The sequence below is a fragment of the Petaurus breviceps genome, unplaced genomic scaffold (assembly GCF_028583685.1).
Source record: "Petaurus breviceps papuanus isolate PSGF00001 unplaced genomic scaffold, PetGlider_PUasm1.0 37, whole genome shotgun sequence".
Classification (NCBI taxonomy): Eukaryota; Metazoa; Chordata; class Mammalia; order Diprotodontia; family Petauridae; genus Petaurus; species Petaurus breviceps.
The window spans coordinates 94,093,705-94,113,369 of record NW_027186296.1 but is presented as its reverse complement, the minus strand read 5'-3'; the positions used below and the strand labels follow the sequence as shown (position 1 = coordinate 94,113,369).

At 36.9% G+C, this 19,665-nt stretch overlaps 2 protein-coding genes across 3 annotated transcripts in view; one reads left to right on the top strand and one right to left on the bottom strand.

Annotated features, from left to right (window-relative positions):
• PDZD8 (PDZ domain containing 8) overlaps nucleotides 1-8,989 on the top strand; it is a 110,234-nt gene extending 101,245 nt beyond the window's left edge. For both annotated transcript variants that reach the window (XM_069099045.1, XM_069099044.1), the window contains one exon: nucleotides 737-8,989. In XM_069099045.1, coding sequence (XP_068955146.1) covers nucleotides 737-2,895 — 2,159 coding nt within the window. In that variant the 3' untranslated portion in view covers nucleotides 2,896-8,989. The remainder of the gene's footprint in view (nucleotides 1-736) is intronic.
• Nucleotides 8,990-9,132: 143 nt separating this feature from the next.
• Nucleotides 9,133-19,665, bottom strand: part of SLC18A2 (solute carrier family 18 member A2) — a 43,930-nt gene continuing 33,397 nt past the window's right edge. The window contains exons 10-15 of the mRNA XM_069099046.1: nucleotides 18,405-18,483; nucleotides 18,155-18,206; nucleotides 16,132-16,195; nucleotides 13,440-13,559; nucleotides 13,173-13,306; nucleotides 9,133-9,280 (exon numbers count right to left, since the gene is read on the bottom strand). Coding sequence (XP_068955147.1) covers nucleotides 9,176-9,280; nucleotides 13,173-13,306; nucleotides 13,440-13,559; nucleotides 16,132-16,195; nucleotides 18,155-18,206; nucleotides 18,405-18,483 — 554 coding nt within the window. The 3' untranslated portion in view covers nucleotides 9,133-9,175. The remainder of the gene's footprint in view (nucleotides 9,281-13,172; nucleotides 13,307-13,439; nucleotides 13,560-16,131; nucleotides 16,196-18,154; nucleotides 18,207-18,404; nucleotides 18,484-19,665) is intronic.

Sequence of the window (19,665 nt, the reverse complement as noted above, 5' to 3'; positions counted from 1 at the left end):
AGTCATCTTCCCTTCAACTTATGGTTTTAAAGTATTATCTGGGGTAGTGGGAGTTTAAGTTACTTGTATAGGGCCACATAACCAGCATCTGTCAGAGGTAGGATTTGAACCTAGTCCATTGACCAGCTCTGTCCATTACACTATCCTACCTCTAGATTTCATGTTCTTTTCTAAAATGGTCCTACCAGCACAGCTCTGCCACAGTGTATTGGTGTGATTGTCTTCCCACAGCCTCTCCAACACTATTCCCATCTTTTGTGATATTTGCCAACATTCTGGGTTTCATATAAAACCTCAAGAGATGGTTTTTTTTTCCCAAGAGATGTTTTGATGTGTGTTTTTCTTATTGTTAGTGATTTAGAGCAAACTTTTCACATGATGGTTAATAGTGTGTTACTCTTTTGAGAATTTTTTGTTCATATCCTTTGGCCACTTGTCCCTTGCTTTCAATATATTTTAAGAAGTAAAATAATTCTGAGTGTGTTTTTTGGTTTGAAAGAGTATACATTCTCAACTGTTGCTTATTTGCATGTTGATATTAGATACAATGGCACTAAATCTACCATTTCAGGAAAATCTACCCCAAAGTCAAATAAATTTTATTTAATTATCCCAGCACATGCATCCCCCCATCAGTGCAAATAAACTAAAAGTTGACTGACATTTACTGCAGATTTAAATAATTCTTATGGCAGTAACTTACTGAGGTTATTTGTTTTGTTTCTGTCTTAAATAGGAGTTAAAATCACATCTACAATCCAAGTGTTAAAGCTCATCAAGCAAGCAGGTGACAGAGTGATGGTATATTATGAAAGGCCCGTTGGTCAGAGTAATCAAGGACCAGTGCTGCAGGACAGTTTCACACCATTGGAAGATAATAGTTTTCTGCCAAATTTATGTCAACAAAATTATGAAGAAGACATAAGTAGCCTTGTAGTGGATGTTGATAACAAAGATATAGATTTAGAATTTGAAGATTTGGCATGCGACGTCAAGGTACAAAATGAGTCGAAAGATGAGGTTGCATCAGTAAGTTCGAGTCCCAAACATAGATCAGCACAGATTCTTAAGTCTAGTGGATCTATCTCACCAATATTAAATCGTAAATCATCAAGTTATGTGACACCACGAAATCTTGTAAACAAAGATTCACTCAAAATAGCAACACCTAAGGTCTCTGAAGCTTCAGACCCAGCACAGCAGTCAACAAAAACATCACAAACATCTCTTAGACCTTCTGTGTCACCAAGGCCACAGATGAAATCTGTTCCACCATCTACTGATACTCAAAGCCAGGCAGAATTAGATACACCTGTTGAAAAAACAGAGAAAGCACCTTCTCTTCCACAATTAGAGAAACTCTCAGAAAAGTCAATAACAAATATTAATCTTACAGAAGACACATCCACATCTAAGACATCGATGCTAAAGCAAGAAGTGGTAAAAGACCCAGTTTCGGAAAGTGCTAATAAGGACAGTGCAGATGACCAAACATGGGAATCAGCAGAAATTCCTTATCATCATAAAGTAGGTAAATGGACAAGAAAGAAGGGAACTTGCATATTTGACATAGAAGGATGCCATAAGTACCTGAATGTTGCACTGTGGTGCAGAGATACTTTCAAGGTAGGTGGTCTCATCTGCTTAGGACATGTTAGTATAAAACTGGAAGAGATTGCTTTAGGGTGTTTAGCTACTTCGAACTGGGATTATCTTACAAAATTCAGATTGAATCCTCCTAAACCTAAAGCTATGGTTACTAGAACTGCATTGCGAAATCTGAGTATGCAAAAGGGATTCAATGAAAAATTTTGCTTTGGTGATATTACTGTACATTTCAAATATTTGAAAGAAGGAGAACATGAAGAATACATGAATCTTATAGATAAGGTAAAAGAAAGCAATTTGATAGAGGATGTTCCTGACCCTAATAAAGATGAATATTTTGTTGGACAGATGAATTTTGCAGAAAATAAACATTGTTTCCAAGACACTCAGTTCCAGAATCCAACATGGTGTGACTACTGTAAGAAGAAGGTTTGGACTAAAGCAGCTTCCCAGTGCATATTTTGTGCTTATGTTTGCCACAAAAAATGTCAAGAAAAATGCTTTGCTGAAACTCCACTTTGTGTAGGACCTGAGAAGCGAGTGGACCGACTCTTGAAAAATTTTCGGATAGAAGGACAAGAAAATATGTTAGGAATGTCTTCTTCTAATAAATCAATTGGTAAAAGTACAGGTATAACACGACATTTATGGAACACTAGCTCTCGTATCTTAAACTTGCGTCAGAGTGTTAGAAGGAACCAAACTGAACAAATTGCTGAACTGGCAGAACCCTCCCCCAAGCAAACACCAAATACTTCTGATAACGAAGGCAGCGATACAGAGATTTGTGGTCCAAATAGCCCTTCCAAGCGGGTAAACAACACAGGAATCAAATTGGCAAGGAAAGAAGGAGGCCTAGATGACAGTGTCTTCATTGCAGTTAAAGAAATTGGTCGTGACCTTTATAGGGGCTTGCCTAATGAGGAAAGATTCCAGAAGCTAGAATTCATGTTAGATAAACTGCAGAATGAGATTGACCAGGAACTGGAACACAACAATTCCATTGCTAGAGAAGAGAAAGAGGCAACCGACTTGAAGAAAAAAGCCCTCCTTTCAACTGCCTTGACTAAATCAGGTGAGAGACTGCAAGCTCTAACACTTCTCATGATACACTACAGAGCAGGGATTGAAGATCTAGAACTCGAAACTCTCTCTTTATATCAAACCAAAAAAGTGGCTACAGAAGATGCTGAAGAAGACCTCGAGAGCGAAATCTGCGAACTGATGGAGACTCAGCCTTTTGACAGCATGTCAGATGAATTGTTTGACTCCTCAGAGATTCTGTAGTAGACTGCCTATTTAACCTTCCAAACAATTGCGGGGAAAAAAATTACACTTACTAAAATACATCAAATACACCCCCATTTAAACACTCTTAGAATATGTATGACCTGCTTCTCCACATTTATTTGCCTGTCTTAACAGCAAAAAAAAATTTTTTTTTTCCAGCAAAAAGTATGACCATTTGACTTGGCTAAGTTGGTTGATTTGGATTGTATTATAATGTGTTTTGGAGGTTAATACTGGGAATTTATTTTTACTAATTTATTTCTTAACTTTTTCTATTATGGAAACTTAACATTTCGTGTTGATGTTGTTTTCCTTTTTGTTTCTGAATTAGTGTTAAAAAGTATACTGTCTGAATTCTTAAAATGTTTTATTTTTATTTTGGTGATATTTATCATGGTGATAGTTATGAATTTGCTGCATGCCCAAACTGATAACACAGCAATCATTGAGGCAACAGGTTTTGAAATTTTTAATCATGTTACATTTCTTTTTGTCTCAAATTGGTTATAGGATGTTTTCATGGGGGTGGAGGGGGGGGTAAGGAAACAATGGATGATATATGTTGGAGGTGGATTTGGATTGGGGTTTTTTTTTGGGGGGGGGGGGCCAAGGGTTGGCCAAACATTACATGAAAGCAAACACTGTGGCTTTTATTTTGTCTATGATGATTTAGTAAAGATATTATTATATATGATGTTGCTTGCTTTCTATGCTTTTGTTTTTTAAAAATGTTCTTTTCAAAAGTTGTACAGTTGAATTGTGGCATTGTTAAGACCCAGTTTGGTGCTTCCTTTGAAGAACACGCACTGTTGAAATCTAGAAAGTAATAGATACAATTTGATGCATTTGGTCAAAAATTTCTGGCCAGGTCACTAACATTTTTTGCCTGTCAATTTAAGAATTTTAAAGTTATGAAAAATATAACTAATAGATCTTTGATATTTAACCTTTCAAATCTTATAGATTGGTGTATCTGCTAAAAAGCATTTAAAGTTCTAAATATTTAGACAGTTAAAAATCTTTATCCTGCAGAAAACAAAATGTGTAAAAGGATGTCAAGTTTCAGAAGACTGTAAAGCACTTGGGTTGGTAATTGTGTTTTGTTTTAGAAACAGTTTATACTGAAGAAGGCTTTAGGGAAGAGTGTTGTATAAAAACATGTTTGATCCATTGCCTGTCTCCCATATCACAAAATTGCTTTTAGATCAGTGGAATGGGTGTTCTCATTCATATTGCTTTTATATAATATAGATAAATAGAATTGGGGCCACTTTTCTGAAAAGGAAATTGAGGTAATTTGGGATTCAGATTATCCATCCTCACTACCATGTAATTGATGGGCAATGTATATGTATTCATTCTCTCTCTCTGTCTGTCTGTCTCTCTCTCTCCCTCTTTCTCTCTCCCCACCTCTGTCCTGCTCCTTCTCTCCCTCTCCTCTCCCTGTCTCCCTTTCCTCCCTCTTCCCCCCCAGTCTCTCTCTCCCTCCCCCTTCCCTCCCTTGCTCTCTCTTAAAATATTTAGAATGTTTTAGTTTTTGTATACATAGAAATCAGATATGTATATTTTCTTCCCTGTAGGTAGGTACTTGACAAGAGAATTGGTTTTTAGAATATAATGGAAATTAAACTGACTATAAAACAAGTTAATAATTTACAAATAGTTTGTGTATGATAGCTTCTAAGGCCAGAGGAAATTGGAATGATCTAGTGAAAAAGGCACTGGCCCAGGAATTGAAACCTGAGTTTTAGTCCAAGCATTTCAACTAATAAGTTCTATGACCTTAGGCAAGTCACATAACCTCTCTGTGCCTCAGTTTCCCCATCTGTAAAATGGGTTTATAATACCTACCCTATCTACCTCACAGGATTGATGTGAGGAAAATATTGTGTAGAGGAGAACATTTAAAAGGAAAGTATACAAATGCAAGATGATTGTTTTTAACCTAATAAGGCAACAATCTGGGAGAAGGAAAAGGGGAAACACAAATCTATAGACTGCTACTTCATTCTCACAATGAACAATTGCTGTCATTTCATGAAACTTCTAATAATTGCAAGGTGTTTAAGGACATGAGATTCTTTGTTAGCCAAGTGTGTGAAAAAGATATTCCAATTTTTTAAAAGGACTGTTCTGTAATCTAAAAACATATACTGTTGCAGACACAAATTTCCTTAAAAGTTCACATGTATTATAAATTACTCTAATTTAAAATTCAAAATGAAATTCTGTCCTATACAGTTACTAAATTTTGGCTTCTAAAAATAGCTTACCATCAATGACCAACAGGGCTGTGGGTCTCCAGTGATTATGATTATGGTAATACCATGGTAGTTTTAATTGACATCAAAGAATTCCATCAGATCTCTGCCTGGTTTAAGGGAACTGTAGAAATAACAGAAAACTTTGGGTTCCTGAAAATCCATGCAAGTTTTGAAAGTATTTGACCATGTAGAGCATTGACTGTGGAAAGCCTAGATTAAACCTTATCTATTTATTTATTTATTTTTAAGCAATCCAGGTTAAGTAACTTGCTCAAGGTCACACGGCCAGTTATTTCTGGGTGTGGTGCTGAGTGTCTGAGCCCGGGATTCGGTCTCCAGGTCATCCCAACACTGGAGCCGGTGCTCTTACTCGCTGAGCCACCTGGCCCGCCCCTTAAACCTTATTTATATAATGCTGCTAATGATATATGTAAAATACAGATTTAATGTAGTGCAATGTTTTTTATATATACTGGGTGAAGGGGACTGCCGTTCTATATTCGAGAAGAGGGTAAAGCAACAATTCATTTAACCTAAGCTATATGACATGAGGTTCCAGAGGGAAAAATTATAATACATTACATTACTGATGTGTAATCTTTGCTGCCGTGCTATGTTATCAATAGCTAAAAAATAAGAATAATAAAGACTACCACAGAAAACAAGAATATTTTTATTTTTGTGACATCTAGAGAATTGGTAGGCATTGCATATTTCAGAGATTGCTTCCTACTAGAATTTTGTCATGAAAACAAACATTTATAAAGTCTGATTTCTTTAAATAAAGCTATCATTTTTAAGCTGCTTAAAAGTTTTTTTTTAATATGTACAATATATTACTGTCTAAATCTAGGAAGTCTTGGAGGATTTATGTATACCTCCATTGTACACAAGTAAGGAGAATATTTAGCTTAATTTTTCTAAGGTATTATTTAACCCAAATCAATAAAAGTGAAATTTTAACATTTTCAGATAAGCCATGTAATCTTTGGATTCAGGACATTTGTAATTTAATTCTTAATTTGCTTGGCCTCCAAATACTAATCTTGCATGATATTTATATTCCTTAACTCTTAATTGAGTTATGCAGATAGATTCCTATGGTTTCAAGATGATGACATTTTGTAACAGGGGAGGGACTCCTAAATACTAGATGTTTGGCTACAAATAGCCTGGTTTTTTTTTCTGTTCTGAATGTTAGTATCTAAAGAGTTTATCCAAAAGACTTCAAAAGCTTTGCATCATTCCCCCTAACCTCAATCTTCACTTTTAATATTATGCTATTATAGACATAAGAAATATCCTATTCTTAATTAAAAACTTATATTGGTATCTGCCCCTCAGATTATCCTTAACCTTTTATTATTAGAAGTTAGATATTGTAATCACAAAATCATGCAGCAGCTAATAAATATTCACTAATCTTTTTGTACCGAGTCATATATTGACAGTGAACATGGTGATTCAGATGTGTAACTGTCTTTTGCCTCAACCTTTGTCTTAACTGTGCTGCTCATTAAAGAGATCAAATTTTAATTATCAGATTGTATGAAACCTAAGACCATGGAATAAACAAATCCAAACGCCCACATGCAGGAGAGTCCAGAAGGAAATATGTGTGGCCAAGATGAAATAACTCATTTAAAAATTTCCAATTGCCCCAGTGTCCGAAACAAATGCAAATAGGCATAGTATTGAATTCAGAGCCCATTTATTTCATGTTGACAGAAACATCCATTTAATATGTACACTCATCTCTCTGAGAAAAGACACGTGCACTGCTGCCTCATCATGAACTTCTTGTACTTTACTCAACACAATTTTTTAACCAATTACATATGTGATACCCACTTTTGTTCCAAGTACAGTCATGGGGAGAGAGGTATTTTGCTTATAACATAATTATGATACGTAAACATATTTTATATGTGCATCTTTTTGTTCTGGTAAGTAATTAGGAATGTACCCTTTTCAGGTCTTACCAACCTGAAATATTAGAATCATTTTTAATTAACTTATTTTGCTTTCTTAGTTGGCATTTTTCATACTCCTCAATGTCCATCTTTTATTCCCAGACTGTGAGCAATAGAAGTCCTGTTGACTAGTTAGTTCTCTTAAGAAAATTAATTCTATCTGCTGAAGAATGGTTCCTTGTCTGGGGATTTGGGGCCCATTCCTGTATATAGCCAGTTAGACATGTGCAATTAGAGAATTTTTGATGACCTTTAGTTTTAGCCCCAACCAAGCGTTGCCTGTGCTGTTTTGTACAGCATCGGAAATGACAGGTAACTCGTTCTATTAGAGTATGTCACACATAGAAACTGAACTTTTAATTAGAACTACCTTGATAATAGATCTCCATAAGCTAAATGGGAGTGAGTGTAACTGACAGCTCTCCTAGAGAATAAGAAATAATGAAAGCAGAGATAATGTTTTGCTTACTAACTACTTGCTTTTTGATCTGTCTATGACATAGTTTTATGACAACCAGTAACTAAGGTTTGCTACTTTTATTTGCTTTATAATCACAAAACTGTAAAATTAGCCACTACCATCATTTCAGATGTATACCACAACATTGATATACGGTACTCTAAATACACTTGGCACATTTTACAAAACCATATGTAAACAAGTCTCCACTGTTACACAAAATGTGCTGTTACTTTGGAAAAAGGCACATAGTTTAATTCACATGTGGAATCCCACAGTACACTGCATGAAATGAATGTTGATACTTGTTGAATATTTTTAGACAGCTCAGTTTTATTTTTATTTCTTACAATTGTGTAAACAGATATGTGAATGGACCCTACACTGCACCTAATTGTTCTTCGTTACATTGAGGCTTTGGACATAGATCATTCCATTTTTATTTCACCTCCATTTTAAATTATATTTTCCCAAACATCAGTTATGTAAACACATTTCAGATGTGTAGAAAATACTAAGTTACAAGCAACCCAAAATTTAATATCCTACTACTACAAAACAGTGTTGTTCTAAAGAGACCGAAGATATCTGAGGTTTTGGTTAGGGTTTTTGGTTTTTTTTTTTTTTTTAAGCAAATAGTTACCATTCAGGCTTCTTTTTAGTATGTTGGTCTAAAAGTTCATCTGTAGGGCCACAACTGAAACCCTCTAAATTGTGTAAGTTGAGTACACTTATAAACACCCTCCATGAAATCTTTTTCCAACAAAAATCTAATAAGCATTAATGGAAGTTTTTAAATAATACCAGTGTATGTTTGCTGGTTATTTTTCTCTTCCTTTTTATCAAAATTTATTTTTAGTTGACTCTAATTACCACCAAAATCCTCTTGAATAAAACTAACTTTACTACCTCCTTCCCAAAATACTGTATAGGTTGTTGCATGGAAAAGTAATGCCAATGTCACTTCACATATATGCCAAAAAAGTGATCGACAACTTTGACTTCAAAAATGACACTTTGCAAAGAATTTTAATTTCCCCAGCCAGTTTTTATCTTGTACGTGTATACTACAAGTTCAATTACAATTCAGCACTATCATTCAAAGATAACTTTTTGAAATAATTGTTGGATTGGTTCTATTCTTTGGACATTGGATGGTTTTTGTATTGTTGGAATAGACTAGATAATGTGCTGTATGTTCATACACATTATCCTAATGATTCAGAAGAAAATAGAGAATCTTTTGCCAAGTGTTCAGGAATGTAAGTTTAAAAAATTATACTTGATTAAGATTCAACTATTTATACAGATTTACACTACAGTTTAATAAAAATATATTGTGTAATATTTAATAAAATTAAATACATAAAATAAACTTTTCAACACTATACAAACCCCTAGAAAAGCTTCTTTTTCTTTATAAGGCTGTTAGCAATCTCATAACATTGGGAAAAAATGTTTTTAACCTTTGGTTTCTTTACTACACCATTAGCATACAGTACAACTAAGATTTTTTGATGAGCTGTTTCACAGGAAACACTGCATTGTATACAACAGAATACTTATGGCTTTTGAAGTTGTCAGTCGCTTTCAGATTCTTCATCATCAACTGTTGGATATGACTGACTGTTGTTCTGTGTGTACATTTTTGTTTTAATTGGACAGTTGTGATCCATGAGTATTGCCTAAAAAAAGTATGTAGTATTATCTCTGAGTTAGTTCTTTGTTATGTAGACCATAGTTTTACAATTACAATTCTGAGTTTTTTAAGAGTATTCTTTGTTTTTCAAGTTCTTTTTAATAAGGAGCCAGGTAGCCTGGAACCTCTAGCAGTCAGTTGAGTACCCAAACCAAGGATCTGCTCCTAATAATAACATTGAGCTTTTTAAGGTTGCAGTGCACTAATATTGACTCAGTTTTTCTTGATGATAATCTTGTGTGAGGGTAAGTGATAATATCTTCATTTTACTGGAGAAGAAATCAGTGACTTTCCCAGGGTCACATAGCTTTAATAAGAGACAGGTAGGATTCAAACACATCATCCTTACCTCAAGTCCATTGCTCTAACCAGTACTCCACCTACTTACTACCTTTTTTTTTTTTTATCAAATGCTTTATTCACTTCTAGTTTACATCATTCATTTCCGCAAGATTTTGAGTTACAAATTTTCTCCCCATTTTTCCCCTACCCACCACCCCAAAATAGCGTTTCCACTGGGTATCCCCTCCTCCAATCTGCTATCTCCCGTATCTTCTCCCCTACCTCCTCCAACTTTCCAGTAGGGCATGGTAGATCCCTATGCCCCAGTGCCTGTACATCTTATTTCCAGTTTACATGTAAAATAATACTGATAGTAGTATGTGTGTATATGTATACACACACACACACACATATATATATATATATATGTTTTAAACATTTGATTTTAAAACTTTGAATTCCAGGTTCCTCCTTTATCACCCACCCTTACTGGGAAGATAAGCAGTGCAATATAGGTTTACATATGTAGCTATGCAAAACATTTCCATAGTAGATATGTTGTAAAAAAAAAAAAAACTGACTTTCCCTCCCTCTTATCCCACCTCCCACTTGTTCTATTCTCTACTTTGATCCTGTCCTTTTTTCAAAAGTGGGTGCTTCCAAGTTCCCTCCCCCCCAGCCAGCCCTCCCTTCCATCATCCCCCCTCTCATCCCCTTTCCCCCTACTCTCCTGTAGGATGAGATACCATATTTATTTAGTGTGTATGTCATTCCCTCCCTATGCCAAATTCAATGAGAATAAGGTTGAACCATTCCCTTTTGACTTCCTGTTCTTCCCCTCCTTTGTAACCATTTTCCCTTACTTCTTCTATATGAGATAGTTTACCCCAATCTGTCTCTCCCTATCTCTTCTCATTATATTCCTCCTCACCTCTTAATTTCACCTTTTTACTTACTACCTTTTGAAAGTAACTCAAAGACTTTAGGCAAAAGAAAAGTTTCTTTTGCCTGAAAGTTCTTCATCTGACTTTATTAGATCATCAAAATGAAGGTTAGTAGCCAACAATCCACAAAACAATAAAATAATATCTTGGGAATGCAAGTTAAGATTAAGTGTTATACTATTCTTAGAATGTTAGATGTAGAGGGGCAACCAGGTGGCATGATGGATAGAGCGCCTGGCCTAGAGTCAGGAAGATTCATCTTGAGTTCCAAATGTGGCCTCATGCTAGCTATGTGACCGTGAACAAGTCACTTAAACCACTGGAGAAGCAAATGGAAAATCACTTGTGGATCTTTGTCAAGAAAACCTCAAACAGGGTCATGAAGAGTTGGACATAGCTGAACAACCACCACCAAATACTGTGGAATTTTGGAACTGGGAGAAGCCTCAAGAGACTATCCAGTCTAATCCCTTTCTTTTACAGAAGAGGAAACTAAAGTCCAAAAGGGGAACGATTTACCTCTTTAGACACGGGTTTAATGTTAGCAACAAGATTGAATTTCTGGTCATGTAAGTCCAGTATGGGCATTTTGGGCCACACTGACTTCCTTGTTTTGCCTAGGAGGATTTTTTGCAAAGGTATTATACCTGACTTAGAGTCAGCATGACATAGTACATTTAGTGCTGATCTTGGAGTTAGACCTGAAATTGGATCCTGCCTCAAGCAGTTATTACCTGGGTGACTGAGAAAGTCATTCTTCTAATCAAGCTCAATTTTCTTTGTGAAATGGAGGTAATAGTAACTTTTGTAGGGGCAATGTGAGGATCAAATGAGATAATGTTTAAAGCATTTAGCATAGAGTCTGATGTGGGGTGCTTAAATGTTTGTTGAATGACAACCCATGAACTTCTGGAGCTTAGAATACCTTCCATCACACTGCTGGCTTCTCACTGCAGATGACTAATCTGTATACCCACCTACCACACATTGGGGCCAATACCATTTTTATATTTGGTCCACACCTGTGACTTCATTGGTGTTAGGTACTTGTGGTGGGGAAACTTCTCCCACCAAACAATTCATCTGTAACTTAAAGAGTCTCAGAGAGTTGTGCAGGGGAAGTGAGAGGCCCTTGTCATGCAGATTGCCAATGCCAGGCAGAGCTTGAGTCCAGATCTTTCTGACTCCAAAAAGCCAGGGCTCTGCTATGCCACACTTTCTGGGAGGGGGAATACCATATTTTTTTTTAATACTTTTTTGGAGGAAGAGGACAAGAATAACAGCAAAAGGGAGGAAAGAACTGTGTTATAGTGTTCCCAGAAGGCCATTTTCAGCTTTATCTGTCAAAAATCTAAATAAATGCTTAGCAAGATGAGTCATTAAAGACTTGAGATGTGCCACTTACTGCCCATAATTGGAGGCTGGCATAATGGCATCATTTGAGTCTGCAAATCAACAGCTGCTGCTTGTGTCTCAGCAGGAAGAAGTGGAATAGAGAATGACAGGAAATAATCTTGGGCAATGAGAGGGAGACAGCAGTGCCACAGAAAAAAATTGATTATTAGACAATTGAAAAAAATCCAATGTTGACAAGTTTAGACATTCAGAATTAAACTGAGTAGCTACAAAATCTCAGGGAAGGACTACAGGAAAGAAGCTAGTAGCTAATGTGTACATAGTACCTTAAGGTTTGCTGGTAGTAGCTCGCAATGTAGTGGAAGGCACTAGCCCCCATTCCTGAGTTCTTGTCATTAAACGTTAAGCACTGTCTGTGTGTCAGACACTGTGTTAAGTGCACAAAGACCTTCCCCCACCTCCCCAAAAACAAAACACAAAATATTCATTCCTTCAAGGGCTATCGTGAGGAAACAACATGAATTTAGGTAATATACACATATATGACAAAAAGCATATGGAAATCACTTCCAAGTCTTCCCATTTTATTTTCAGAACATGTCCACTTGTCGCTTATTCAGCTCTACCTGTTAATAAGTGGTTGAGGGATTTTCCCTCCTTTATGAAGCTGAAATCTGCCTTCCACTTTCAGTATACAAGTGGTTGAGTAATTCATTAAAATGAGGCAATTTGCTTGGAGCTTTCAGCTAAAACACCATGAAGGCAGTAAGGCCAGTTCATGTGGTGGTTTCCGTTCCAAAGGAGATTAATGTGTTTTACATTTGAGTCATGAGACTGCAGTGGAGAACTGTCTTCTAGTATCATTCCTAAAGCTTGTTTAACCCTTTTACTTTCAGATGGTAAAAACATGACTTATAGAAGGGCAGTGGCTTGCCCAAAGTCACCAAAGCTGGAAATAAGCATAACTCAGGAGAAAGAGCGTGGGACTTAAAAGACACAGTACCACCATGTGGTTGTGGGCAAGTCAACCTCTGAACCGATTATAAAAATAAGAATAACCTTTGTACTGCCTGTCTCCAAGCTTTTTTTTTTTTGAGCAAAGTTCTTTACAGTGATATGTAAATATAAATGATTAGTAACAGATTTAGAACTATCACAGTGATATGTAAATATAAATAATTAGTAACAGATTTAGAACTATCACCCAACTCTTACTGCTCCTCTAGTATTCCTTCTACTATAAGAGTTTCATGCTAACAACCAGAAAATATCCCATCACATTCTAAAATTTCTTACCATTTTTTCTTCCTTGGCAGGAGGACTTCGAAGGAAAAAGCAGAGAGGGGCAAAGAGAATGTCAATGATCCCAATAATTGTCATGAGCCACGGGAACCCAATTGCCTTTGCGATGGCCCCACCAACAGAAGGGCCTTTTAGGAAATACAAAATCAGAGAGCTCCCTAAAAATGTTGTACTCAACAAGATGTGCAATTTAAAGTTATATTTTACACTATTAAATAATTTGATCCATTTGAAGTACTTAGGGAAAAAATACATCCTTACCCAATGCAAACCCCATGCAAAAGGCAACATCTGCAATGGCATATACACTCCCATAGACAGAAACATGGCGCAGGTCTACCAGGTAGCCCATGATGGGCATCATTGAGGAATCCACCATTCCTGCCAATAATTCAGAGAAACATATTATACAAACCAACCTTACCTTTGGGGATTTGGCATCAGAAGACAGGTAAGTCATGGGTTTTAACATCAGGAGGCAGCTAAGTGGTACAGTGGATAGAGACCTGGGCATAGAGCTTGGAAGACCTGTGTTCAAATTTGACTTCAGATGCTCACTTGCTGTCTGACCCTGGGCAACTAACTTCACCTCTGTCACAGTTTCATCATCTGTAAAATGGGGATAATAGCACCTACTGCCTAAGGTGGTCATAAGGATCAAATGAGATTATACTTGTAAAGCACTTAGCACAATGTCTGGCATACAGTAGGTACTTAATAAATGCTTGTTTACTTCAACATATGTGAATTGTCAGCTTTTTTAAAAATTGATACTAAAATAGGTTTTCAAGCCAGGTTTGCTAGGGCTGTGCTCTCTTGAGGCAAGAGGAGACAAGAGTCACTAATGCTGCAACTACAAGCTGCTTCAGTCGTGGCTGTCCTTTGTCATTAGTGGAAAGAATGATGTTCGTAGTCCTTTGACCTTTCCAACCCACCATTGGGCTTGTACCCCAGGGAGGTCAATGAGAGAAAGAAAGATCCTATATATGACATATTCAGAGCTGTGCTTTTTGTATTAAACTACACACACGCACACACACACACACACACACACACACCCCTAACAACAACAATAACCCTGGGTGTCCATTAATTGGGAATCACAGACCACAGAGGGCTTGTGAATGCAATGGAAAAAGATCATGCACCTAGAAATGGAAGGGACTTAGAATGTCCAAAGAAAGTCATATGGCTTGTCAATAGCCGTATGTGGAAGAGTTAAGTGGCAAAGCCAGGATCTGAATTCAAATACTGTTACTCAAGTCCACCAGCCTTACTGCTGTTCCACACTAGCTCAATGTGATTGTTCTATAAGAAATTATGAATATGAGGAATTCAGAGGAACTTATTACATGACAATTTTGCATGAGCTGATACAGAGAGAGGGAAGAAGGTAGAACCAAGAAAAGAACAAAAGCCAAATGATTACAACAAAGTGTATGAGAATCACTCTATAACATTACTAAATATGCCACCTGCAATGGCTGATACACTCCTGTCAACAGAGGTGTGGTGCAGGACTACAGGAAGCCAATTCACTACAATCACCAATTCTGGTGCCAAGAAAAAAAGGAAGTAGCCTCCCTCCCCTTGGCAGAGAGGTGGGGGACTACGGAGTGCTAATGAGGCATATGCTATGGGACAGTCAATTCCTTAGGGTGACGAGGGCTAGCAAAAGGCAGGGTATTTTTCGGGGGAGGGGGAGTCATCGTGAAGAGAGATTTCAGTGTGATGGGAAATGATTCTGATTTTTTTGAGGCACAAAAAAAGGTGTTGAGGTGGTAATGCAGTAAGGAGAACACTAGATTCTATTAGGTAGAAGTCCTGGATTCGAATCCCACTTCTGTCATTTGTGAGCTGCATGATCTTCAGCAAGCCACAGCATCTTTGTGGTCCTATTTCTTTTGATCTGTAAAATGGGTCTGATAATACTACCTCCTCCCAAAGGATCAAGTGAGGATAATGTGTATAGCAGTGCTTTGGAGAGCCTAAAACTCTATGGAAGTGTCAGCTATCTCATCGTTATTCCTATTCTCTTTGCCTTTCCTTTGATTTGTTCTATCCTTCCCTAGATCTCTTATCGATCCCCCCCCCCCCGACCTCTTCTTTCTGAGCTCTCGCTAAGCTCCCAAGGTATCCATGTTCTCATTTCTCAGTTCCCTTCCTTTCTGAGCCTCCCTGTGCACATGCCTGCTTGCCTGGTGTCAGCTCTGGAAGGGGCTCCCTCAACTTTATGCCGTCCTCACCCAGGTGGTACATTCCCAGTATATACTAGATGCCATATTGGTAGTGATGAATTTTCAAGTCATTTCTATAGAAAATGAGACAAGAGCATAGTCCAAATCTTTCATTTCTGCTTTTTCCCAGGATTTATTTCAATGCGGTTAGATTTATCATGAATGAATGTTCTATGTGATAATACCTGTCGAGTATAAAATTCTCTCAAATTATCAACAACAGGAATTCTCTAATCTTAATTTCCATAATGCTAATGCTACAAAATTGGCTGCCTTTGACCATAAAAGTATTCATTGACTAGGCCCTTTGTGAGTCAATGTATGTTTTAGTTCTAAATCTTGCCGTGGCGCTTTTGCAATTTGATACTGGGACTCATAAGTAAGCTTGTTCACAGATATAGAGTGTACAAATGTTCTCTGTGGAAGATATTATGCCCTGTTTACCCAGAGTCAACAGAAGAGTGTCAGTTTGCCTTTTGTAAATATCAGCCTTTTGCAAAAAAAAATGGTTTTCATAAAGAAAATCACTAAAATCTGGAAGTAGTTCCCTTTAATATGGGTAAACTACACATTATATTTGAGCCTTAAGCTGCTGACCATCTAATATTAAGCTTCTAGAATGTTTTAGGCTGCTATCAGTCAGAATGAAAACAAATATTTCCAAGCACAGGTAACCAGTAAATGTTATATTTTGGCACAAAGCTTATGTGACTTACCAATTGCGAAACCAACTCCAAAATTTGGTGCAATCAGTCCATAAATGTTTTTTGCAAATGGTACCTCCAAAAAAAAATTGGTTACATATTTTGTTTAATAATGCAATTTCATTATATACCATTAGGTTTATTTTAGTGAGGCATTAACATTTCTTTTGAAACCTGGTATGCTTATTTATTTATAAAGTAATTGGGAAAGAGAATAAGAATCTGAGTCATAGAACATTAGCAGTCATCTAGCTTACCCTTCTCATTTTACAGATAAGTAAACTGAGGCCTACAGAGGTGAAATTCCTTGCCCTAGGTCACACAGTTACCAACTCCCTAATCATAGCATTTGAGACCTAGAAAGGGTCATATAAATTAAGACACTTTTCAGCTCCTTATATATAGAAAGCAAGATTGAAAAGATCAACTTAATTCCAGTCAGTTTTCCAACCAGCACAATCAAACCCTGTGTAAGTAATAGCAGTAATTATTTGATCCTAGAAAGGGAGGATTAGCTCAGTATTTCCTCATTCTTTGCCATAAAAAGTATCATTCATAGTCATTTTTATATTGAAAATTCAGTAGCAAATCAATAAACATTTATTAAACATCTACTAAGTACTAACCATTGGAAGAAGAACAGCCCCTGACCTGACAGCACTTATATGCTATTAAGGTAGGCAGTGTGAGTATCTGTGTGACAATACAGAATATTAAGTCTTTCATCTCTATGGCAACACAGACATTATTAAACTTCTGAAATAGAGTAGTTTTGGGAGGAAGGGCACTAGTATCTGGGGCATTGGTGGAGTCAGGAACGTTTTCACGTAGAAGGAAGTGCTTGAGTTGAGTGTCAAAGAAAACAAGGGGTTCTAAAAGACAGGAGTGAAGAAAAGGTGTGTTGCATGCATAGGGGACTGTTAGAGCAAAGGTGGGAAATAGATTGTTCTGTGTGAAGACCAGTTTGGCTGGATGGCAGAGTATATTGAGGGGAGTAATGTATACCAAGGCTGGAAAGGTAGGATGGGGTTAGGTTGTGAAGGATTTTAAATGCCAAATAGATACTCAAAGCAAAAGGGAGCCACTAAAGTTTATATAGTCAGATCTATGCTTAAGGAAAAGAATTCTGGCAGCTATGTGGAGGGTAGATTGGAAAAGAGACTTGAAACAGTGAGACCAATTAGAAGATTTACAATAGTCCAGGTGAGGGGATTTGAGAAACTGAACCAAGTTTTTGGCACTATAAGTACAGTACTGAGCAGGGGCCAGATGCTAGAGGCATGGAGATAGAACTGATATGATTGGCAATCAGTTAGATGTGTGGGGGTGAGGGAGAGGAAGGAGTCAAAGATAGCACCAAGATTGCAAATCTAAGAGATTAGAAAAATGCCAACACTTTCAATTAGGTAGCCAGATGGGGCAGTGTATAGAAGACTGAGCTTGGAGTCAGGAAGACCCCTCTTCCTAAATTCAAATATGGCCTCAGACACTTACCAACTGTGTGACCCTGGGCAAATCACTTAATCCTGCTTGCCTCAGTTTCCTCATCTGTAAAATGAGCTGGAGAAGGAAATGGCAAACCTCTCCAGTACTGTGTAAAGAAAACCCCACATGGCATAGTCATGAAGAGTCGGATATAATTGAAAAACAACTGAACAACAAATTCAACAGGAATAGGGAAGCTCAGAAGATGAGTTAGCTTGAAAGAAGAGATAAATAGCTCTGTTTTGAACATATTAAGTATCAGGTGCCTACAGAACATCCAGTTTGAAATATCCAATAGGCAGTTGGTGATGTAGATATAGTTGGTGAAGAACTAGGTAGGGTAGATTTATCTGGATGTCATCGGCACAGAGGTAATAATTAAGTCCATGAAAATAAAAATGTTGGTAAAATTTCTAAAAATAACTGACTTTTTAAAAATAGCATGAAACAAAAATATTTGGTAAGAATTAGTAATATTTGCCCACAGCTGAATGCTTTGTATCTCACAGACAGAACTGTTTTCATTTTAAAGATGTCTTATCATACTCACACATAAAATGCTGATTCCAACAATGATCATCCCCAAGAGAGCACAAAGCCACCTGTGAAAGGAAAAAGTCCCCAGAGATCAATGAGAGTAGATTGTATTCTGTTTGGTTTTTTTTTTCAAAGCTATCATTTGAGATTTCTAAAAGGACTTAGATTGAGAAATTTTTACATTTGGGGATCAGCTAGAAATACTTGAAAAAATTTAAGGAACTCCTTTATAAGTACAATGGGTTTTTTAAAAAAAATCTTACCTTCCCATTTTGTGTGCAAGTATCCCAAAAATATTGGTTCCAATAAGATAAGAGATACTAGCTGGTAGGAAAGCAACGCCTGAAAATTTATGAAAGGGACACCTTATCAGTGCTGATTTCAGTCAAATGTTAGAAAAACTAATAAATGTAGCACAGCTGTTTTGATTAGAGCATATCACATGAAGCCCTGTAGCCCTGCACCCAAGCATCTAATATCCGGTCTGTTACATGTCTAGCCTGGGCCCCACACCATTTATCCATCAAATACAAAGCCCTTGTGATGCTATAGAAATGAAAGACATTTATTTTACTATCAACTGCATAATCTGTTTCTGAAAATTTTATATTTAGGTCTGCTAAAGGTGGTAAGTTTTACACGCAAGGTCAAAATGGGCAGCTCTGAATAATCGAGATCTGAGAGCTCGGTGCAGAATGTCTGGCTCTGTGTGTTAGTTACAGAAATATTAATGGGAACTTAAGTGGCTTTTGGAAACTTCAGGATAATACTCTGTTAGGAGAGAAGACATTAGTTATCCTGCTCTGGAGTCGTGCATTTTGACTGGTAAGGACTTCAAAGGTTTCATTAAAATCTCTGCATTAGTCAAGTCCAACCCTGGTTTCTTTCCAATGAATTTGCCCATGGGCTCTAATGTCTGCCCACCTCTACCTCTGAGGTTGCTTCCTTAGAGATAAAGTCACTCTACCCTCCATCCTGATATTGATTTGTGCACCCTACCAGTCCAGATATAAAGATTAAACAATGAATCTTTCCAAAGGCAATAAAAACTAAGCAAGAACTGCATAACCTACAGTTCCAAAATCAAATCACTATACCTTTGACTTTCCTTGCCAGTACTTTAAAAAGTACACACACACACACACACACACACACAAATGAATGTCTATCTTTTCCTTAGGTTAATTCAGCAAATAATTCTCGAGCACTTAGTATATATCTACATTCTACTGAATGTGAGGAATAAAAAGACAAAAATGAACAACTTTCTATACTCAAGGAGCTTATGTTCTACTGGATTCTTTTAAAATTTTTGTAATCATTCCTTAGTGAATACCCCAAGGAAGCCACTGGCCATTCTGACATGGTGTGACCAAGTCATGGTGGGCCTAAGTCCATTAAGTTAAATTTTTAAACATCATCATGCAAGATTTGAGAGCTCTATAGGGACAAAACATGAAATGTAATTTCACGCATCAAGAATTATTTTTCCCAGGCTATATAAACCCTGATTTGAGGCTTTGT